Source organism: Mustela erminea, chromosome 6 (genome assembly GCF_009829155.1).
Source record: "Mustela erminea isolate mMusErm1 chromosome 6, mMusErm1.Pri, whole genome shotgun sequence".
Taxonomy (NCBI): Eukaryota; Metazoa; Chordata; class Mammalia; order Carnivora; family Mustelidae; genus Mustela; species Mustela erminea.
In genome coordinates, this window is record NC_045619.1 from 114,025,459 (window position 1) to 114,045,269 (window position 19,811).

Below are 19,811 nucleotides of genomic sequence, written 5' to 3' on the forward strand. Positions count from 1 at the left end.
CCTTTAAGGTTGCTTAAAATCTTCCAACTTCCTTGATTTGAACAAATTGGCTATCTGTGGACTTGCTGCAAATCGCATATAACTTTTATCATGTATTACACTATATATTAAAGTGATGCATAATATGCTTGTGTCCTTACTAATTCATGTATTTTATGGTCGCTAACAACCAAGGTTTAGTTTTGTACAACTTCTGGAATCCGAAACATAAGAACTCTTATTGAAAATATCAAACTCACAATTGAGTATCTTTTTTAACTTGCTACTGTATAATTGTATGGCTAAATTTTTAAACTGTAAGTTGCAAAATGTTAATGTAATATAGAAAACTCTATAAATGCTAAACATGTATAAAATATTATCACCTTCAATTTTCTGCTGTACAACTTCATTACTATGTACTGTTCCTGGTGAATTTTCAGTATCCCTGTTAAAATTTTAATAAGTACAACATTTATTTATTATCAGAGAGTAAGAGCTTAAATTATACTTATGAAATAAAATAAATGCTCTAGATATATGTAGTTTGTAAAATAAAACTTAACATAATCTTTAACCTTTATTCAGACTCCAAGGTAAATTTGTATAATTGCAAGCAAACAAGTAAAAAATCACAATGTGTAATTCTATGAATGCTATATATTCCATGAATATAATTAGGTATTCCAAAAATATTAACAACAAAAATAACAAAAGTAAATTGAGTAGAAGCATGACATTTCTTTTCATATTGTTATTGTTAAGAGTACAAGTTCTAGAGTCAAACCGCTTGGCTCAAAACTTGTTTTACCCACTTACTAATTTATGACTTTAGTAAGTTACTTAATCCCTCTGACTTACAGTTTCTTCATCTATTAAAATTGGGGTATTGGAGTACATACCTCAAAAAGTAGTGGTAAGGATCCAGTACATGTAAAGTTATAAGGAAAATGCCTATACACATCAGACACTTCAATTTCAGGATTACTATTAACATACGATCTGAAATTAATTTTGTACTTTACAATAGATAGCTCAAATCAGCCTCTGAACTAAGGATCTAGTTAATGGGCACCTACTGGAGCTAACTCAAGTGCCACTCCTTGCATTCCTTTAAATCTAGTCATTGAGAGAGAAATAAAGTAACTGCATAATAAATAGTAGTCCCTCCCAGTTACTCTCTATTTTAACACTATAAAAGGGTTTTTATTATATGTTTAACGAAAAAAAAGTGGCTATATGTAAACTTTTACTTGGATAAGTTACTATACCAGATATAGTTGGCAAGAACAGAATAACAGGGGAACAAATGAGGTGATTTAATTCAGATACTCATAAAGTTACACATATTTATTTACTGTTTATATGTGATAAGAAACATTTAGATGTGTGTAATGGAACTTGAGGAAACCACCTTTCCAGAAGACTCACACAGAAATTATTAATTCATAATACAAAATTACAAGGTAAGGACATATTTTATTTTATTGTGTTTCACTTTATTGCACTTCAAAGACTGCATTTTTTACAAACTTGTTTGTGGCAACCCTGTATACAAAAAGTCTATCAATGCCATTTTTCCAATAGCATCTGTTCACCTTATGTCTCTGTGTCATATTTTGGTACTTCTCAGTATATTTTAAGCTTTTTCATTATTATTATTATACTTGTTATGGCTATCGGTGATCACTGATCTTTGATGTTTCTATTGCAATTGTTTGGGGGTATCATAAACCATGTTCATATATGGCAGCAAACTTAACCAAACTGTTGTGTATGCTCTGACTGCCCCACCAACTAGCCTCTATCTCTTTCTCTCTCTTTGGGCCTTCCTACTCCCTGAGACACAACAATACTGAAATTAAGCCAGTTAATAACTTTATATTGGCCTCTCAATGTTCAATCTACAGAAAGAGTCTCTTGTCTCTCACTTGAAATTTAAAACTGGAAATGATTATGGTTAGTGAGGAAGGTACATCAAAAACCAAGAGAGGCTGAAGGCTAGATCTCTTGTATCAGTTATCCAAGTTCTTAATGCAAAGGAAAAGTTCTTGAAGGGAATTAAAAGTAATACTCCAGTGAATACACAAATGATTAAGAAAGCAAATAGTCTTATTGCTAATACAGAGAAAATTTACTGGTCTGGATAGATCAAACCAGCCACATTTTTTACTTAAACCAAAGCATAATTCTGAGCAAAGCCCTAAATCTTCAATTCTATGAATGCTGAGAGAGATGAGGAAGCTGCAAAAAAGAAAAGTCTGGAGTTCGGTTCACAAGGTTTAAGGAAAAGCAGCCATCTCCATAGCATGAAAACAAAGGGTGAAGCAGCATGTGCTAATACAGAAACTGTGGCAACTTACTCAGATCTAGCTAAGATAATTAATGAGAGTACCTACTAAATGACAGATTTGCAATATAGACAAAACAATCTTTTATTGGGAGAAGATGGTGCCTAAGCTTTCATAGCTAGAGAGAAGTCAAAAGCTTCCAACAAAAGCTGATTCTCTTGTTAGGGGCTAACGCAGATGGTGACTTTGAGTTAAGCCAATGCTCATTTACTATTTTGAAAATCCTAGGGCCCCTAAGAATGATGCTAGAAAGCTTGGAAGATAATGGCAGAGTGGGAGAACCCTAAGTTCACCTGATCCCATGAATATAACTAGGTCACAATCAAATCATCCTAAATACCCTCAGAAGACTGGCAGAACAAATTCTAGAGCTAAATGTAGAGAAGAGGCCACATCAAAGAAGGTAGAAGAAAGGAGATATGGTTTGGGAGAAAAGAAAAATTGTGGCCCTGTGGTGGGTAGGGAGCTGCAGTCATAGAGCAGGCCAAGAGACAGAATAGAGCCCATATGGGGAGGATGAATCCCAATAGCAATTGCCTTGAAAAGCAAGAGGGGCTGAATTTTGTGAATTTTTGCAAACAGTGGCGCTTGAAACCTGGAATTTTAAAGATCAATGGCTGGGGGAAACCCTAGAGGGCACTGAGGTTACTCTTGGAAAAAAGGCAAGGTCAACAGCCTGTGAACATACAGCATGGAAACAGTGATCTGAAGAGTGCCTGGGGCTCCCAGTGGGGAGGTTATTTGCTCCCACCATATCCCAGACAGGCAGTGTTCACAGACCCCTCCAGGAACAAAAGAACTGGCAGGTACTGCGTCCAAAACCTTCCAGATACTGCGAAAACAGTTCTAAGAGGCAAGTCTATAGCAATAATGGCCTACATCAACAACAACAAATCTCAAATGAACAACCTAACCTTACATCTACAGGAGCTAGAAAAAGAACAACAAAACCCAAAACCAGCAGAAGGAAGGTAATAATAAAAATGAGAGCAGAAATAAATAATACCAAAGCTTGAGTCTGTCTCTGAGGATCTAGACCCTGATGCTGAAGCTCACTCCATCTCAGGACTGTGACCAAGATCTCTAAAATTTTGACCCCATATCTTCAAGTTTCCACCTTGAACCAGAAATCACCAATCCCGTCCCTGCGGTGCTTTTTTTTTTTTTTTTTTTTTTTAAGATTTTATTTATTTGAAAGAGATGGAGAGAGTAGGAGCAGGGGTAGGGACTGTGGGAAAGGGAGAGGGGAGATGACTTCCCTGCCTTGTGATTCCAGGACCCTGAAATTATGACCTGAGCCAAGGTCAGATGCTTGACCAACTGACCCAATCAGGTGCCCCTGTTCCCCTGGTTCTTGAGCCAGTGTGCACCTCAACCATACCAAAGCCCTAGAACTGAAACCCCCTCTCTCATCTAAATTTACTACTATACCCAAGGTCCTGGCCACTAGCCCCATAGTGCTCCCTGCACCTGCCAGCCCTCTCCCACTCTTCTCCTGCCCCGATTATGGTCGAGCCTCCTGCCACTGCTCTGGAATGAGCTAGCACTGCTGCTCCCACAGTGGCAAGAAGCCATGCCACTGCCAGACTTGCAGTAAGTCATCTGGCCATGGCACCATGCTAGTACAGCACTGCAGCAACCGTGCTGGCGGGTGGCCCAAACCGAACACCCTCTGCGGCAAAGCCTTCAGCTGGCGCTCCACACTGCTGAAGCACTGAGGCAGCCACAGGCACAAGAAGCTGCAGCACTGGCCCATGTGTGTCAAGACATTGAGCATGGCTTGCTGCTAGTGCAGCACCTGAGCATGTACAGCAGCTCTCAGCCTGCAAGTGCCCAGTGTGCACCAAGGACATCAGGCAGTGCTCAGCACTGTTCATGCACCTGCAACTGCACACTGGCAGTTCCCATGCCTACAGTGCAGCAAGGCCTTCGGCCAGAGCTTAGCACTGCCAAAATGCCAGTGCCTGTGCACGCACAAGTGCACACACACAGATACACACACACGGCAGAGACCCCTACCACTGTCCCCACTGCCGCAATACCTTCAGCAAGAGCTCCAACTTGCTTCAGCACCTGCGAAGCCACACCAACAAATGGACCAATGCCTGTCCCCACTCTTGAAGGCCTTCAGTGGGAGAACTCCTCCCTGCTGCTGCAGCACCTGCATATGCATTCGAGAGTGTGCCCCTACCACTGTCAGCTCTGTGGCAAGGCTTTCTGACAAGCCTCTAGCCTCACCAAGCACAAGTGGAAGTGTGAGGGTGTAGCTGCCACCACAGGTCAGGGCCTCAACCCAGCTTCAATGTTGAGGCCAGAGCATGTCTCCCTCCTGAATGCTGATGCTCTCTGTTCTTGGCTCTGGCCTGGGTCTCAGCACTGACACCAGCTCTGGCCTTAGTCCTCACCCTCATTCTGTGCAATACTCCCTCCCTAATCCTACCCCAAAGTTATTTCTGGTTCTGAATCTACCCTCATCCCTGACTCTGTCATATCTTCTGACTCTAAGCCTCATCACAAGGCCAGTCCTGACTTGTGGCCAGCCTTGACCATCGATCTGATCCCACCCCTATCAGGATCCTGTGCCCAGCCCCAACTCCAACTCTGAGTCTCAGCCTGACCCCTGCTCTCCCACCATGACACTGTTAGTGCAGCCCTCCGTAGAGTCCTGAGTGAATGTAGGAGCAAGGGACTGGCCCCATGGCTGAACGGGACTCCCAACACTCAAGAGGGCCTGGGGAAGTTGGATGTCATGTTGTAAAGTAAAAACCTCCTACAGCCTCATGAAAAAAAAAAAAAAAAAAAAAAAAAAAAAAAAGGATATAGAATCTAAAAAACCAAAACCAGACAAAGGGAAAAAATAACAGATAAATAAAATGAAGAGGAGCTTCTTCTTTGAAAAAAATAAATAAAATTCCTAAGCCTCTAGCCAGACCCATCAAAAAACAAAGACAAAAAAAGGTTGATATCCAGGATCTATAAAGAACTCCTCAAACTCAACACACACAAAACAGATAATCATATCAAAAAATGGGCAGAAGATATGAACAGACACTTCTCCAATGAAGACATACAAATGGCTGTCAGACACGTGAAAAAATGTTCATCATCACTAGCCATCGGGGAGATTCAAATTAAAACCACATTGAGATATTACCTTACACCAGTTAGAATGGCCAAAATTAGCAAGACAGGAAACAACATGTGTTGGAGGGGATGTGGAGAAAGGGGAACCCTCTTACACTGTTAGTGGGAATGCAAGTTGGTGCAGCCACTTTGGAGAACAGTGTGGAGATTCCTCAAGAAATTAAAAATAGAGCTTCCCTATGACCCTGCAATTGCACTCCTGGGTATTTACCCCAAAGATACAGATGTAGTGAAAAGAAGGGCCATCTGTACCCCAATGTTTATAGCAGCAATGGCCACGGTCACCAAACTGTGGAAAGAACCAAGATGCCCTTCAACGGACGAATGGATAAGGAAGATGTGGTCCATATACACTATGGAGTATTATGCCTCCATCAGAAAGGACAAATACCCAACTTTTGTAGCAACATGGACGGGACTGGAAGAGATTATGCTGAGTGAAATAAGTCAAGCAGAGAGAGTCAATTATCATATGGTTTCACTTATTTGTGGAACATAACAAATAGCATGGAAGACAAGAGGAGTTAGAGAGGAGAAGGGAGTTGGGGGAAATTGGAAGGGGAGGTGAACCATGAGAGACTATGGACTCTGAAAAACAATCTGAGGGGTTTGAAGCGGAGGTGGGTGGGAGGTTGGGGGAACCGGGTGGTGGTTATTAGAGAGGCACGGATTGCATGGAGCACTGGGTGTGGTGCAAAAATAATGAATACTGTTATGGTGAAAATTTTTTTTAAAACTTAAAAAGAAAAAAAAACAAAGAGAAAGGACCCAAACAAAATTACAAATGAAAGAAGACAAATAACACCACAGAAATACGAACAACCATGAGAGAATATTATGAAAAACTACATGCCCACAAACTGAGCCACCTAGAAGAAATGGTAAGTTCCTAGAAACATATAAACTACCAAAACTGAGGCAGGAAGAAATAGAAAATTTGAATAGACCCAATTACCAGCAAGGGGATTGAATCAGTAATCAAAACTCCCAAAGAGTTTTAATGCAAAAATCCTCAACAAAATACTAGCAAACCAAATCCAACAATACGTTAAAAAAAATCATTCACTATACTCAAGTGGGATTTACTCTTGGGTTGCACAAATGGTTTACTATTTACAAATCAGTCAACATGATACATGACATCAGTAAGAGAAAGGATAAAGAAACCATATGATCCTTTCAATAGATGCAGAAAAGGCATTTGACAAAGTACAACATCCATTCATGACAAAAGCCCTCAACAAAGTAGGTTTAGAGGGAATATACCTCAATATAATAAAGGTCATATATGAAAAACCCACAACAAATATCATCCTTAATGGGGAAAAACTGAGAGTAAAAAAACAAGACAGGGATGTCTACTCTAAACTAGTTTTATTCAATATAATACTAAAAGACCTAGCCACAGCAATCAGATGACAAAAATGAAATAAAAGGCATCAAAACTGGGGTGCCTGGGTAGCTCAGTGGGTTAAAACCTCTGCCTTTGGCTCAGGTCATGATCTCAGGGTCCTAGGATCGAGCCCTGCCTTGGGCTCTCTGCTCAGCAAGGAGCCTGCTTTCCTTTCTTTCTCTGCCTGCCTCTCTGCCTACTTGTGATTCTCTCTCTGTCAAATAAATAAATAAAATCTAAAAAAAAAAAAAAAAAAGGCATCAAAACTGGTAAGGAAGTAGTAAAACTCTCATATTTACAGATGACATGATACTCTATATAGAAAACCCTAAAGACTCCCCCACAAAGAAACTGTTAGAACCAATAAATGAATTCAGTAAACTTACAGGATACAAAATTACTATGTAGAAATTTGTTGTACTTCTATATCCTAACAATGAAGCAGCAAAAAAAGAACTTAATAAAACAACCCCATTTACAACTGCACCAAAAATAGCAAGATACCTAAGAATAAACCTAACCAAAGAGGTAAAAGATGTGTACTCTGAAAACCTATGAAACACTAATGAAAGAAATTGAAGACAACACAAAGAAATGGAAAGACGTTCCATGCTCATAGTTTGGAACAACAAATACTGTTAAAATGTCTATAGTATCCAAAGCAATCTATAGATTTAATGCAATCCCTTAAAAAATACTAATAACATTTTTCACAGCAGAATAAGAAGTCCTACAATTTATATGGAATGATCCTGAAATGATCCTGAATTTCCAAAGCAATTTTCAAAAAGTAAAACAAAGGTGGAGGTATCAAAATTCACACTTCAAGTTATATTACAAAGCTACAATAACTAAAAAAGTAGATGCTGGCACAAAGATACACATACAGATCAATAGAAAAGAACAGAAAGCCCAAAAATGAACCACAGTTATACAGTCAATTAATCTTCAAGAAAGCAGAGAAGAATGCCCAATGGGAAAATCAGTCTCTTCAACAAATGGTATTGGGGAAAATGGACAGCAATATGCAAAAGACTGAAATTGGACCACTTCTGTAAAGCATACACAAAATAAATTCAAAATGGATTAAAGACCTATATATGAGACCTGAAACCATAAAAATCCTAGACAAGAACATAGGCAGTAATGTCTCTGACACTGGCCACAGCAACTTCTTATTAAATATATCTCCTGAGGTAAGTGAAACAAAAACAAAAATAAACTATCAAAATAAAAATCTTTTGCACAGTGAAGGAAACAACAACAAAACTAAAAGGCAAGAGATATAATGGGAGAAGATATTTGCAAATGACATATCTGATAAAAGGTTAGTATCCAAAATATATATAGAGAAATGATACAAATCCATACCAGACAAAAAAACAAATAATCCAATTTACAAAGGAGCAGAAAACATGAACAAACATTTTTCCAAAGAAGGCATCCAGATGGTCAACAAACGCATGAAAAAATGCTCAACATCACTCTGCATCAGGGAAATAAAAATCAAAACTACAATGAGATTTCACCTCACACCTGTCAGAACAGCTAAAATTAACAATACAGAAAACAACAGGTGTCGGCAAGGATACAGAAAAAGAGGAACCTTCTTGCACTGTTGGTGGGAATGCAAACTGGTGCAGGCATTCTGGAAAACAGTATGGAGGTTCCTCAAAAAGTTAAAAACAGGGGCGCCTGGGTGGCTCAGTGGATTAAAGCCTCTGCCTTCAGCTCAGGTCATGATCCCAGGGTCCTGGGATCAAGCCCTGCATTGGGCTCTCTGCTCAGCAGGGAGCCTGTTTCTTCCTCTCTCTCTGCCTGCCTCTCTGCCTACTTGTGATCTCTGTCTGTCAAATAAATAAAATCTTTAAAAAAATAAAAAAAGTTAAAAACAAAACTATCCTATGAAAGGATACATACACACCAATGTTTATGCGGCATTATTTACAATAAGCAAATTATGGAAACAGCACAAGTGTCTATCAACTGATGAATGGATAAAGAAAAAGTGGTACATTTATACACAATGGACTATGACTCAGCCATCAAGAAGAATGAGATCTTGCCATTTGCAATGACATGGGTGGAGCTAGAGAGTATAATGCTAAGGGAAATAAGTCACTCAGCAGAAAGATAAATATCATATGATTTCACATACATGTGGATTAAAGAAACAAGTGGGCAAAAGTGGGAAAAAAGAGAGGAAGAAATAAATTAACAAACAGATTCTTAATTACAGAGAACAAGCTGATGTTTACCAGAGGGGAGGAGGATGAGAGGCGGGCTGAAAGAGGTGATGGGGATTAAGGCATGCACCTGCTGTGACGAGCACTGGGTGATGTATCAACAATTCTGCGGAATCACTATATAATCACTAAATAAAAAATAAAATAACAAAAGTTGAATAAGTCAGAGATCTAATGAACAGCCTGGTGTTTACAGTTAACAATACTATTGGATACTTGAAATTTGCTGAGAGAGTGGATCTGAAGTGTTCTCACCACAAAAAAAAAAAAAAAAAGTAACTGTGTAAGGTGGAATAAAAGTCATGAAAGGAATTCTGTGATGATAACTTATTCATCTATTTAATTTTAAGACAGCTAAACCTCAATTATCAAAAGTGAGTGTTAACCGTTAATAGGACTATCATTATAATCATTATTTGAATCTTCCTCCCATCTGCCAAAAAAAAAAGGCTTTTCTCAACTGAGAAATAGGAAATTATTCTTTGGAGCATATCCCTGTCCCTTTGAAATTTTTAATAATACTGTTCATAAATAATTAATTATTTAATGATATCCCAGTTTCCTATTTATTAGGAAACTGGGATATAGGGATAGGAAGCTACGTAATCAAACTGAGGGAAGATTTTAAACCCAGATATTCAAAGCAAGCCATGTTTAATAGAACTTTCTAACAACAATCCCATTGGCTACAAGGCATTTGAAATGTGGCTCACGTAACAGCAGAATTGATTTTTTAATTAAATGGAACTCAATTTTAATTTTAGTAGCCACATGTGACTAGTGACTACTGATTGGACAGTGCCATTTCAAACTATTAAAAATTTTGGGAGACAAACCATAAGAGACTCTTAATCTTACAAACAATCTGAGGATTGCTGGGGGGAAGGGGAAGAGGGACAGGCTGACTGGGTTATGGGCATCAGAGAGGGTATGTGCTATGGTGAGTGCTGTGAATTGTGTAAGCTTGACCATTCACAGACCTATACCCCTGGGGCAACTAATACCTTATGTGCTAATAAAAATAATTTAAAACCAAAATTTCACATAGAGCAAGCTGCCTATTTGATTTGATTTAGAAACTTTATGTACAGTATAATATCTGAACCATTATCTTACACACATTACTAATTATACAGCCACTCATTGCTTCAAATTCTATTAACTCTTATATTTCACTTACTTGGCTTTAGACAATGGGGCTCTTGAGGAGCATTTAGTCCGTTGTTGGAGGAGATTTTTCAGTTCTTCTAGTTTTTGCACTTGCTTTACTACTTGTGCAATGCTTAAAGTGACTGTTTGGTCAGGAGTTGGACACTCTGCCTCTAAAAAGGTTTGATCTTTACTTATCTAAAATGGTAAGATTAGCCAGTTACTTAGGAAATACCCATTTTGCTCCTATACCTCAAAGAAATTTCATCATTTGTTTATCTCCTATATTTAAATAACTTTTATAATACTCTTATCTATAGCTATAATCAAATACTGCTATTTCATAAATATAATTTTGAGTATTACCTAACAACAGAATTATAGATAAGTGTTGACTTACATGTCAAAACTCAAATCCAATCTTCGGTTTATTATTTTAATATATAAGAATTTTAAGCAAGTTCCATAACGATTGAAACAGAATCATTTAAGGGTAATTCAAAATACTTACAAGAGAATTCTAAAGTAATTGCTTCCCCAAAATCCTAAGAATAGTCTTACTTAAGATAAATATGGAAAGACATTAATTTGCTCTCAAAAGTAATACCTTCTATTAACTCCCAGAAGTTAATATTTAAAAATCTATGAAACTGGCCTTCCTTGGTCTGTTTGGGAAGAACTAAGACCCATTTGGGTGTCTCAAGACTTTTAGAATAGGCCAACCTACAGACTAATGAGGAATCAGGAGAATCAGTAAGATCCACAGAATAATATGATAGACCATAACTGATATTCTAAGTATTAACTCTGCTTAAACAAAGCTGAGCAAGATGAGTGCCTCCCAGCTTAAAAAAAAAAAAAAAAAAAAAAAAAAACCACAATTAAAGAAACACAGAAACAGCCAATAATATGGAGACATAAACAAGCAGAGTAGCAACAACAAAAAAAAAAAAAAAAAAAAAAAAAAAAAAAAATTTATTTTTTTAAAAAATTGCAGAGATTCACCCATGTATATATACACTGCCAACTTTAATGATGGGAGGGAAAGTGGAGAAGAAGGAGGAGGAGGAGGAGGGGGAGGGAGAGGAGGAGGAGGAGGAGGAGGAGGAGGAGAAGGCGGCAAAGAGAAGGAGGGAGAGGAGGAAAGGAGGAGGGGGAGGGAGAGGAGGAGGAAAAAGAAGAAGAAAAAAGGAAAGAAAAAGAAGAAAGAAGAAAGGAGGAGGGGAAGGAGAAGGAAGAAGAAAAGAAAAGAAGAAGGAGAAGAAAGAGAGGAGGAGGAGTCATCGTCATCATCGTCATCAAGACGTAAACTAAAACCTAGCAAAAATAAATTCTAGCAATGGGATTTAAAACAGACTTCATTTAGTAACACCTACTTGTAATGGAATTAGGATATAATAGCAGGAAGTATATCCCGGGCAATGAGCCAGAAGTCTGAAATTCAGGGATGCGGAACAGGTGGAAGGGAAATAGGAGATGTATGGAAACTCTATGGACAAAGGCATGATCCCAAAGAGGGGACATAATTTGGTGTATCAGATATATTGCCAATTCATTAATGGAGTTTAAAAGTGATGTAGCAATAGCCAGTTATCAATTTATTGCTTTTCATCTAAAAATCCATTCTTCATTGTCCTGCTAATAATAGTGGAACATTTCTCTCTTGACAGGTATCATGTTAACCCTTTAATAGAGGGTCCTAGACACTACAGAAAGAAGCAGCTTTATTCCTAAGTCTGCCATCTTTCTCTGCTTAATCTGAGGACACTGCAAGGTATACCTAGTAAAGCTCAGCCCAGAAAGTTTCAACAGCCCCACCCCCATATGTATCTTCCTCACAAGGTCCCTAGCATGACTTCGCTTGGGCAGCTTCTCCCAGAATTTCTTAGCAAAATCTACCAGTGTAGAACCTCCCTCTGGGAAACTTTCCAGCATACCACCCTTGTGGTATGCTAGAGGTACACTATCTCCCTGGAAAATGGCTTTTCCTAGCACCATAGCACCAATGTACTGCCATCATGGTCAGCTTCCCAGTAAATCCCAGTTCCACCAACATGGCACCCCAGCAAACTTCTCTGCCACTTGGTGGTGACAGCTGCTCCTTCTTCACAAGGTGTGGACATTAGTGGTCCACAAGGTGTGGACCTCCTGAGTTAGGGAGAGGGTTAGGGTAGGGCTACTGACATTTGTTCCTTCCTTAAGTGCTATGTTTCCATCCTATCAGTAGAGGCTGCTCTTTATACCCTCTATCCCTGTATCTTTTAGAGTTGTCTTTATTACTTTATAGGTATTCTCCTGTTATAATAATTCTTTATGTTAAACTTTCCCTATTCAGATTACTGTGTAGTTCTTGTCTTTTGATCCATCCCTACCCTGTATTTCTCATTAATAACTCAATTTAAACGTAAGTACTTTCTGGGAGAAGAAATGATGTCACAGAACTAAAGGGATGTGGAATAGACGATGAGATTATAGGCTATAAGATTTCATCAAAGAGACATACTGGACACAGGTTCCAGCAGAACAACTCTGAAGCTCATAGGCTATATGCCTATCCTACATTTCTCTGCTATGGTTCACATACATTATGAAAGCTTTCACATGTATCTTGTTAATGCAACCTGATGACAAGCATATAAAACCTCACCAGCATGTACTAACAATAAAATATGTCAGCAATAAGTATGAGATTATTCCACAATACTCAGATCTTAGTGTACATAATAATCCTCTAACAAATCCTATTAAAAAGGCAGATTCCTAACTTATACACACACAAGAAAACTTTAACTCAGTAAGTCTGACTTGGAATTCTGAAATGTGAATTTGTAACAGGTATCTTGGGTGATATTTAAACATGATCCAACAAATATATTTTAATAAACACTCAACAAAAGGCAGAAGATAATACAAATACTTAGGCAATGTATCAGATACACCAAATTAAGTAACTATTCAAAAGAATTAATTATGGATCTAAAAACTGAAAAATTTAGATTCTAGATTAGGTATTTACTGAAGATTCCTCTTGGTGAACATGAATGTATAAATCAGGATTTCAGGAATACCAGAAATCACAATAACTGGCACTAAGGTGTAGATAGTAGATACAGAGAAAAATAGACATGCATGATAGCTATTTAGTTTATAAAATCAAAAGGACTCAGGAATGTACTGAATATTAGGAAATTGAGTTGTCAAGGTAAATCACCACACTTCTCGTTTACCAAGCAGGATAAATACTACTGCCATTCACTAAGATAGGGAATACTGGAAGAGGTAAAAGTTTAAGTGTAAAAAATTCTTGGTTTTACCAGTTAGAATGGCTAAAATTAACAGATCAGGAAATGAGAGGTGTTGGTGAGGATGCAGAGAAAGGGGAACCCTCCTACACTGTTGGTGGGGATGTAAGCTTGTGCAGCCACTCTGGAAAACAGTATGGAGGTTCCTCAAAAAGTTTAAAATAGAGCTACCATATGACCCAGCAATTGCACTACTGGGTGTTTACCCTAAAGATACAAATGTAATGATCCAAAGAGGCATGTGCACCTGAATGTTTATAGCAGCAATGTCCACAATAGCCAAACTATGGAAAGAACCTAGATGTCCATCAACAGATGAATGGATAATGAAGACGGAAAAAATAAACAAACAAATAAATAAATAAATAAATAGGATATGGTGTGTGTATACAATGGAATACTATGCAGCCATCAAAAGAAATGAAATCTTGCCATTTGCAATGGCATGGATGGAACTAGAGGGGTATTATGCTGAGCGGAATAAGTCAATCAGAGAAAGACAATTATCGTATGATCTCTCTGATATAAGGAATTTCAGAGGCATGGCAGGAGGTCCTGGGGGTAGGGAAGGTAAAAATGAAACAAGATGGGATTGGGAGGGAGAAAAACCATAAGAGACTCTTAATCTCACGAAACGAACTGAGGGTTGCTGGTGGGTGGAGGGAGTCAGGATAGTGTGGCTGAGTTATGGAAATTGGGGAGGGTATGTGCTATGGTGAGTGCCATGAAATGTGTAAGCCTGATGATTCACAGACCTGTACCCCTGGGGCAAATAATACATTATATGTTAATTTAAAAAAAATTCTTAGTTTTTATTCATTGGGTTTGAGGTGAAATAGTCCAGAGGAGTTCAGAAAACTGTTTTGAGCAAGAAGTGTCTATTTCTAAATTACCATTATAAAGGTAATTCTTAAATGGAAAAAACTGGTTGAGGTTGCCTAGGGGGAGAAGTTTAGAGTAAAGGGGGAAAAAAGGAAGGCATAGAATGAAATCTCGAAGCACTCCAATATTTATTGTTTAGAAAAGGAAGGTGCTATAAAGGAAACAGCTAAGGAGGTAAAACAATGGCCAGGAAAGTGTAATTCACAAAATTCAAAGAAATAGTGTTTTTAAAATGAGGAAATGATCAACAATGTCAACTATGGCTGAGGTAAAGAAAACTGCATATTGAATTTAACAACATAAAAACTGCAGAGAGCCACACAGAATGTTTTCTTTGTTATGAAGAAAGAATCCAGTTGGGGTAGACTGAGAATACTTTGGAAGAAGAGTATATATAGTAAATTGATATCAAAAAAATTTAGCTCTGAACCTGTAAAGTATGACCCTAAGCTAAACTGTTAAAGTTTTTATAGAAATCCACAGACAACTCTAAATGTTTTGATAGCCTTAATTGGCTCTTTCAAGGACAGAATGCCCAGATTAACCTCCTCACTAAGTGCGTATTTACCAGTTAACAATTTTTTTATAAAAAACTCAACTAGTTTCATTGTTCCTAAACTATCTGAAAAGCTTTTCTCTCCTCTCTTTTTTAAAAAAATTTTTAAAAGATTTTATTTATTTGAGAAAGAGAGGAAGAACAAGGGGAGGAGCAGAGGGAGAGGGAGGAGAAGCAGACTCCCCACTGAATGGAGAGCCCCACACGGGGATGGATCCCAGAACCCTGAGATCCTGACCTAAGCAGAAGGCAGACACTTAACCAAGTGAGCCACCCAGGTGCTCTTTCTCTTCTCTCTTTTATAAATCTCGGGTTGTGCCTTTATCCCCAATAATATCTAATAATTATTGCCCTTGTAAGCAAATATGCATACAAAGTAGTTTTTTAAAAATTAGTTATGAATGGCAAAAGAGAAATAGGTCTATAACTGGAGGGAATGCTACATCAATTAGAGAGATATGAGCATATGTAAACCTGAAAGGAATGACACAATTGATTAGGAAAAGTTTAGTACATAAGAGAGAATGACTGATCAAATTTCTTAAGACCCAAAACAAGTAAGAGAATGAATCTTAAGTAGAAAGAAGAAAAATATCTGTTTAAAGAGAGCAAAGGAAGATAGAATGAGCATGGATATAAAGAAATTTTTGTTGGTAGCAAACTGAAGGAGTTCTAACCAGTAGCTTGCATTTCAAGCATTTTAAGTGACTGGCTGACAGTGAAAATGAAAATGGGACAGAGGGAGTGTGGGATTGAGATGATGGATGAAAAGGACTGAAATTCATTTTGGAAATGCAAAGGAATTGCAAGGCAGTATTTGGAATAATTATGTTTGAATAACTGTGTCACTTTCTTCATCAGTGTTTCACAGCTAAGCTAAAGGCCCAAAGAGTAAATAACTGCATTTATTCAAGGCTAAATTTTTTAGGCTAGTGAATGAAAAAAGCAAGAGATAAAGAAGAGTAGGAAGTTAAGAAATTCACTGTTATTAAGGACATATGTTCCAAGCTGAAAAGAAAAATGAGTAAAAAAGACTGAGGAAGGTTAAGGTATAAATGAACTAATGGTCTTGATAAAGTCAAAGAGTGGCCAGAATAGTATCTAAATAATAACTGATAAGATAAAAATATGTAGTTCAAGAATAAGTTGACTGAATTAGTGATTTTAAAATAAAGCAATTTGTTAATGATAAGGTCTAGAGTATCTCTAGAAGTGAGGGCCAAAGGTAAAGAAAGAGATTAGTTCTGGGGAGATGGGGAGTCAAGGAACTGAGAGGCTAGGATTTGGGGTAGGTCTTCATATTGACAGGATTAGGTACAAGAAGAAGAAAGTGAGACAAATCCATGTATAAAACAGAATAAAAAGAAGTAGCAAGATGAAAGAAAGAAGGCAGAAAACAAGCTGGATTGTTCAAGTTGCAAAGTATACATTTTATAAGAAGGGAGAACAGTGGACTTCACCTCAACCCTACATCTCTGGAAAGATAATGACCCATCTATCATAGGCAAAGAAGAGCTACTAACACTCTTCCAATGTCAGCCATATCTATCCTAAAGCAAAGGGTATATACAGACCATAAAATTCTACTCTGGAGCCAAAGGTAAAATAAGAGGGTGCTAGGAAACAGTTACAATTTCTATCTTTACTTCTTAATTTTATATCCCAAATAAATGAACTTATTTAAAGTGCTTGGGATTCAGTGGTACTTAATTGGACTAAACCATAAGCACAACCAATGGAGAACAAGAATCATTCTATAAATCACTGAGGCTACCCTAGAATCATTCTGCTATATTAATAGCATAAATTCTTTCCCAAAATAGAATTAAAAACCCTTAAGATTAGAGACTACTAGCTTTCAAAATGGTCATAAAACATCTGAAAATCTAAAAAAAAAAATCATTAAAATAACATTAAGTTTAAAGAAAACCAAATATAATTTTATAAGTAAATATATTATACATCCTTTTTTAAATACAGGAGAAATATTTAAGTTAAGTTGCTAAGTTTTCTCTTGTCATTCTTTTATGTAAATTAGTAAAAATGATAATTAAATTTCCATTATTTAATTTTAGGAGAAAGAATGTGTCAAAAAGAGCATTCCAGATACACGTAGGAATGTATATGTAATCACTGAGAAACATTTTGCTCTACCCATTTGTTCCTTCTCTACCTAAATTAAAAGATTATAAATAATGATTATTCAAAATTTTTTTATTTCAAATAGATTTTCAGATGAGACAAAATAATTTAATTTACAATTAAGAAATGTTATACTTACCTCTTCCATATGATTGACCTGTCGCTGAAACCACTTTAAAAAAAAAGAAAAAGAAATACTTATTGGCAAGCTATTCAAACATACGGGTAGACATGAGTGCATTTGTATGTGTATGTGTGTGTGAGTTATCTATGAAATATTCACCCTGAACCAACATCATTATCATTTAACCTAGGGTTCAGAATGGAGCTAATGCAATGTACAGCTCGAACATAACATTTTTTAAATATACATAGTAGTAAGTTTGGGAGTTCTTTTTATTTCCTCAAAGCTTAGAAACCTCTTCCCCATTAATATGTATTTCTGTACTAAATGTTAGTAGGCTTAAACTGCAATATAGTAAACATACCTTAAAAAGAGATTCCAAAATCTGGAAAATAAAGTTTTAATTAAAACATTTAAAAATAAGAATTCTTCACAGTGTATGATGTGATACCTCTATAATTCTCAACCAGAAAAATGCAAATTACAAATTACTAGAACTATAAATCTATAATCCAAAATCATAATTTTCATAATTACAGACAGTTTTTAGTATATCTTGCATAGATAACTCAATTCTAGAAAAATTTTCATCTCTATAGATCTATATTAGGATAGCCCAAAATAATTCACATATATGATTTCATATATTTTCTTAAAATAGGTAAAGAAAAAAATTAGTAGTCCTCTTGGAAGATATTTTTTTCATATAACAGAGAGTATGGTAATAAAAAGCATTATCATAAGAACATTATCTCTTCAATATGACTTTGCTCTGATAACAGGCCTAAAAAAATCAAGCTATAAAATACTATACTATTACCTGATATTTTTAATGGAAAATGCAAAAAAATGGTTTGGGAGATTGTGACAAAAATTAAATATCCAAAATACCAACACTTAACACTTAGAAAATGTAATGTTAGAATGATTATGCTTGCCACACAAAATACAAGCCTATTCTATCACATCCAGGTAAAAGTCTTTAACCACTTTGTTGAAGAAAAATATTACTACATTCATTCAGGCAGTTTAAAAAAAAAGTTGCTCAACTAAAAAAAATCAGGCTACTCTAAAATCTCTCTTCTGCCACACTAACTCTCAAGCAATAATTCAAAAATTGTGGTCCCACAGTCAAAAGCATCAGCATCACCTAAACAAAGATATTTGTTTGTGTAAATTTGTGTAAAATTGTGTAAAAAAATGTAAATTATTTTTAAGATTTTATTTATTTATATGACAGAGACACAGCAAGAGAGGGACACCAGCAGGGGGAGTGGGAGAGGGAGAAGGTGGCTTCCCGCAGAGCCTGATGCGGGGCTGGATCCCAGGACCCTGGAATCATGACCTGAGCCAAAACAGGCACTTAATGACTGAGCCACCCAGGCACCACAGAAAATGTAAATTCTTAAGCCCGACCCCAGTCAAATGAATCAAAACCTCTGGCAGTACGGTCAGCAATTTGTGTTTTAACTAGCCCTCCAACTAATTCTGTTGCATGCTAAATTTTGAGAATCCCTGTGCTAAGTCATAAGAAATCAGAAATCTAAGCAAAAAGGGCTGAGATCCTCAAGAAAACATACCACAGTAAATAAATATCCAAGTCTGAAGGAAAATAATTTCAGCTACATAAGGATTTAGAAACTAATGTTCACTGAGGCATACTACCTTAGAATAAACTCATTCTTCCCACTATCAACAGAGATTCCAAGGTTCTCAAAACCTCTTTTCCTATCTCAGAAGATGATGAGAAACCATCATATATCCGTTCACCCATTCATTAGAGCCAGAGTTTATTTAAACCACTAAAAAACCGTTTAAACCACTGGAGAACAAAGGCTTTCTCAACTAGTGAGAAAAACATCAGTTCTAGTAATGTTGAATCCAAACATTATTGGTAAAGTGGAAAATGAAAACTGATCAGAAGTGAGAAAATCAATTTTAGGCAAATACTAAATAGAAAGAGAAAATTCTATGAAAATGTGGAAGAACATATATGAAGTACCCCAGGAAAATATTAAACTTCCACCATTCTAATTTTAAAGATATTATCATGTAAGTGTGAAGCCAAAATAAAATTTATTTTTTTAATTTATTTATTATTTTTATTACTTTTTATGATTTTAAAATATTTTCAGAAATTCTAAGGTTCAGAAACAGTTTCACCACACATTCTAACCTAGCAAACAACAAAATTTATTCTTAGAAAAGTAAACACAAGAAAAATCTATAGGCAAGATAACCAGTAAAAAACCTATTCTTTTTGTTTCAACTTTTTCTTTAAATTCCAATTAGTTAGCATATAGGGTCGCATCAGTTTCAGGAGTAGAGTTTCATGATTCATTACTTACATATAACACCCCGTGCTCATCACAAGTGCCCTCCTTAATGCCCATCACCCATCTGTAATCCATCCCCTTGTCCACCTCCCCTCCAGCAACCCTGTTTATTCTCTATAGTTAAGAGTCTGTTTTAGGGTTTACCTCTTTTTTTTTTTTCCCTATGTTCATCTGCTTCATTTCTTAAATTCCACATATGAGTGAAAT

General features: G+C 36.7%; 1 protein-coding gene across 2 annotated transcripts in view; it reads right to left on the reverse strand.

The window, feature by feature from the left end:
• LOC116594226 (coiled-coil domain-containing protein 7-like) overlaps positions 1–19,811 on the reverse strand; it is a 139,138-nt gene that overhangs the window by 81,620 nt on the left and 37,707 nt on the right. For both annotated transcript variants that reach the window (XM_032349336.1, XM_032349335.1), the window contains 4 exons: positions 17,633–17,653; positions 17,284–17,316; positions 10,294–10,460; positions 366–427 (listed from right to left, as the gene is read on the reverse strand). In XM_032349336.1, coding sequence (XP_032205227.1) covers positions 366–427; positions 10,294–10,460; positions 17,284–17,316; positions 17,633–17,653 — 283 coding nt within the window. The remainder of the gene's footprint in view (positions 1–365; positions 428–10,293; positions 10,461–17,283; positions 17,317–17,632; positions 17,654–19,811) is intronic.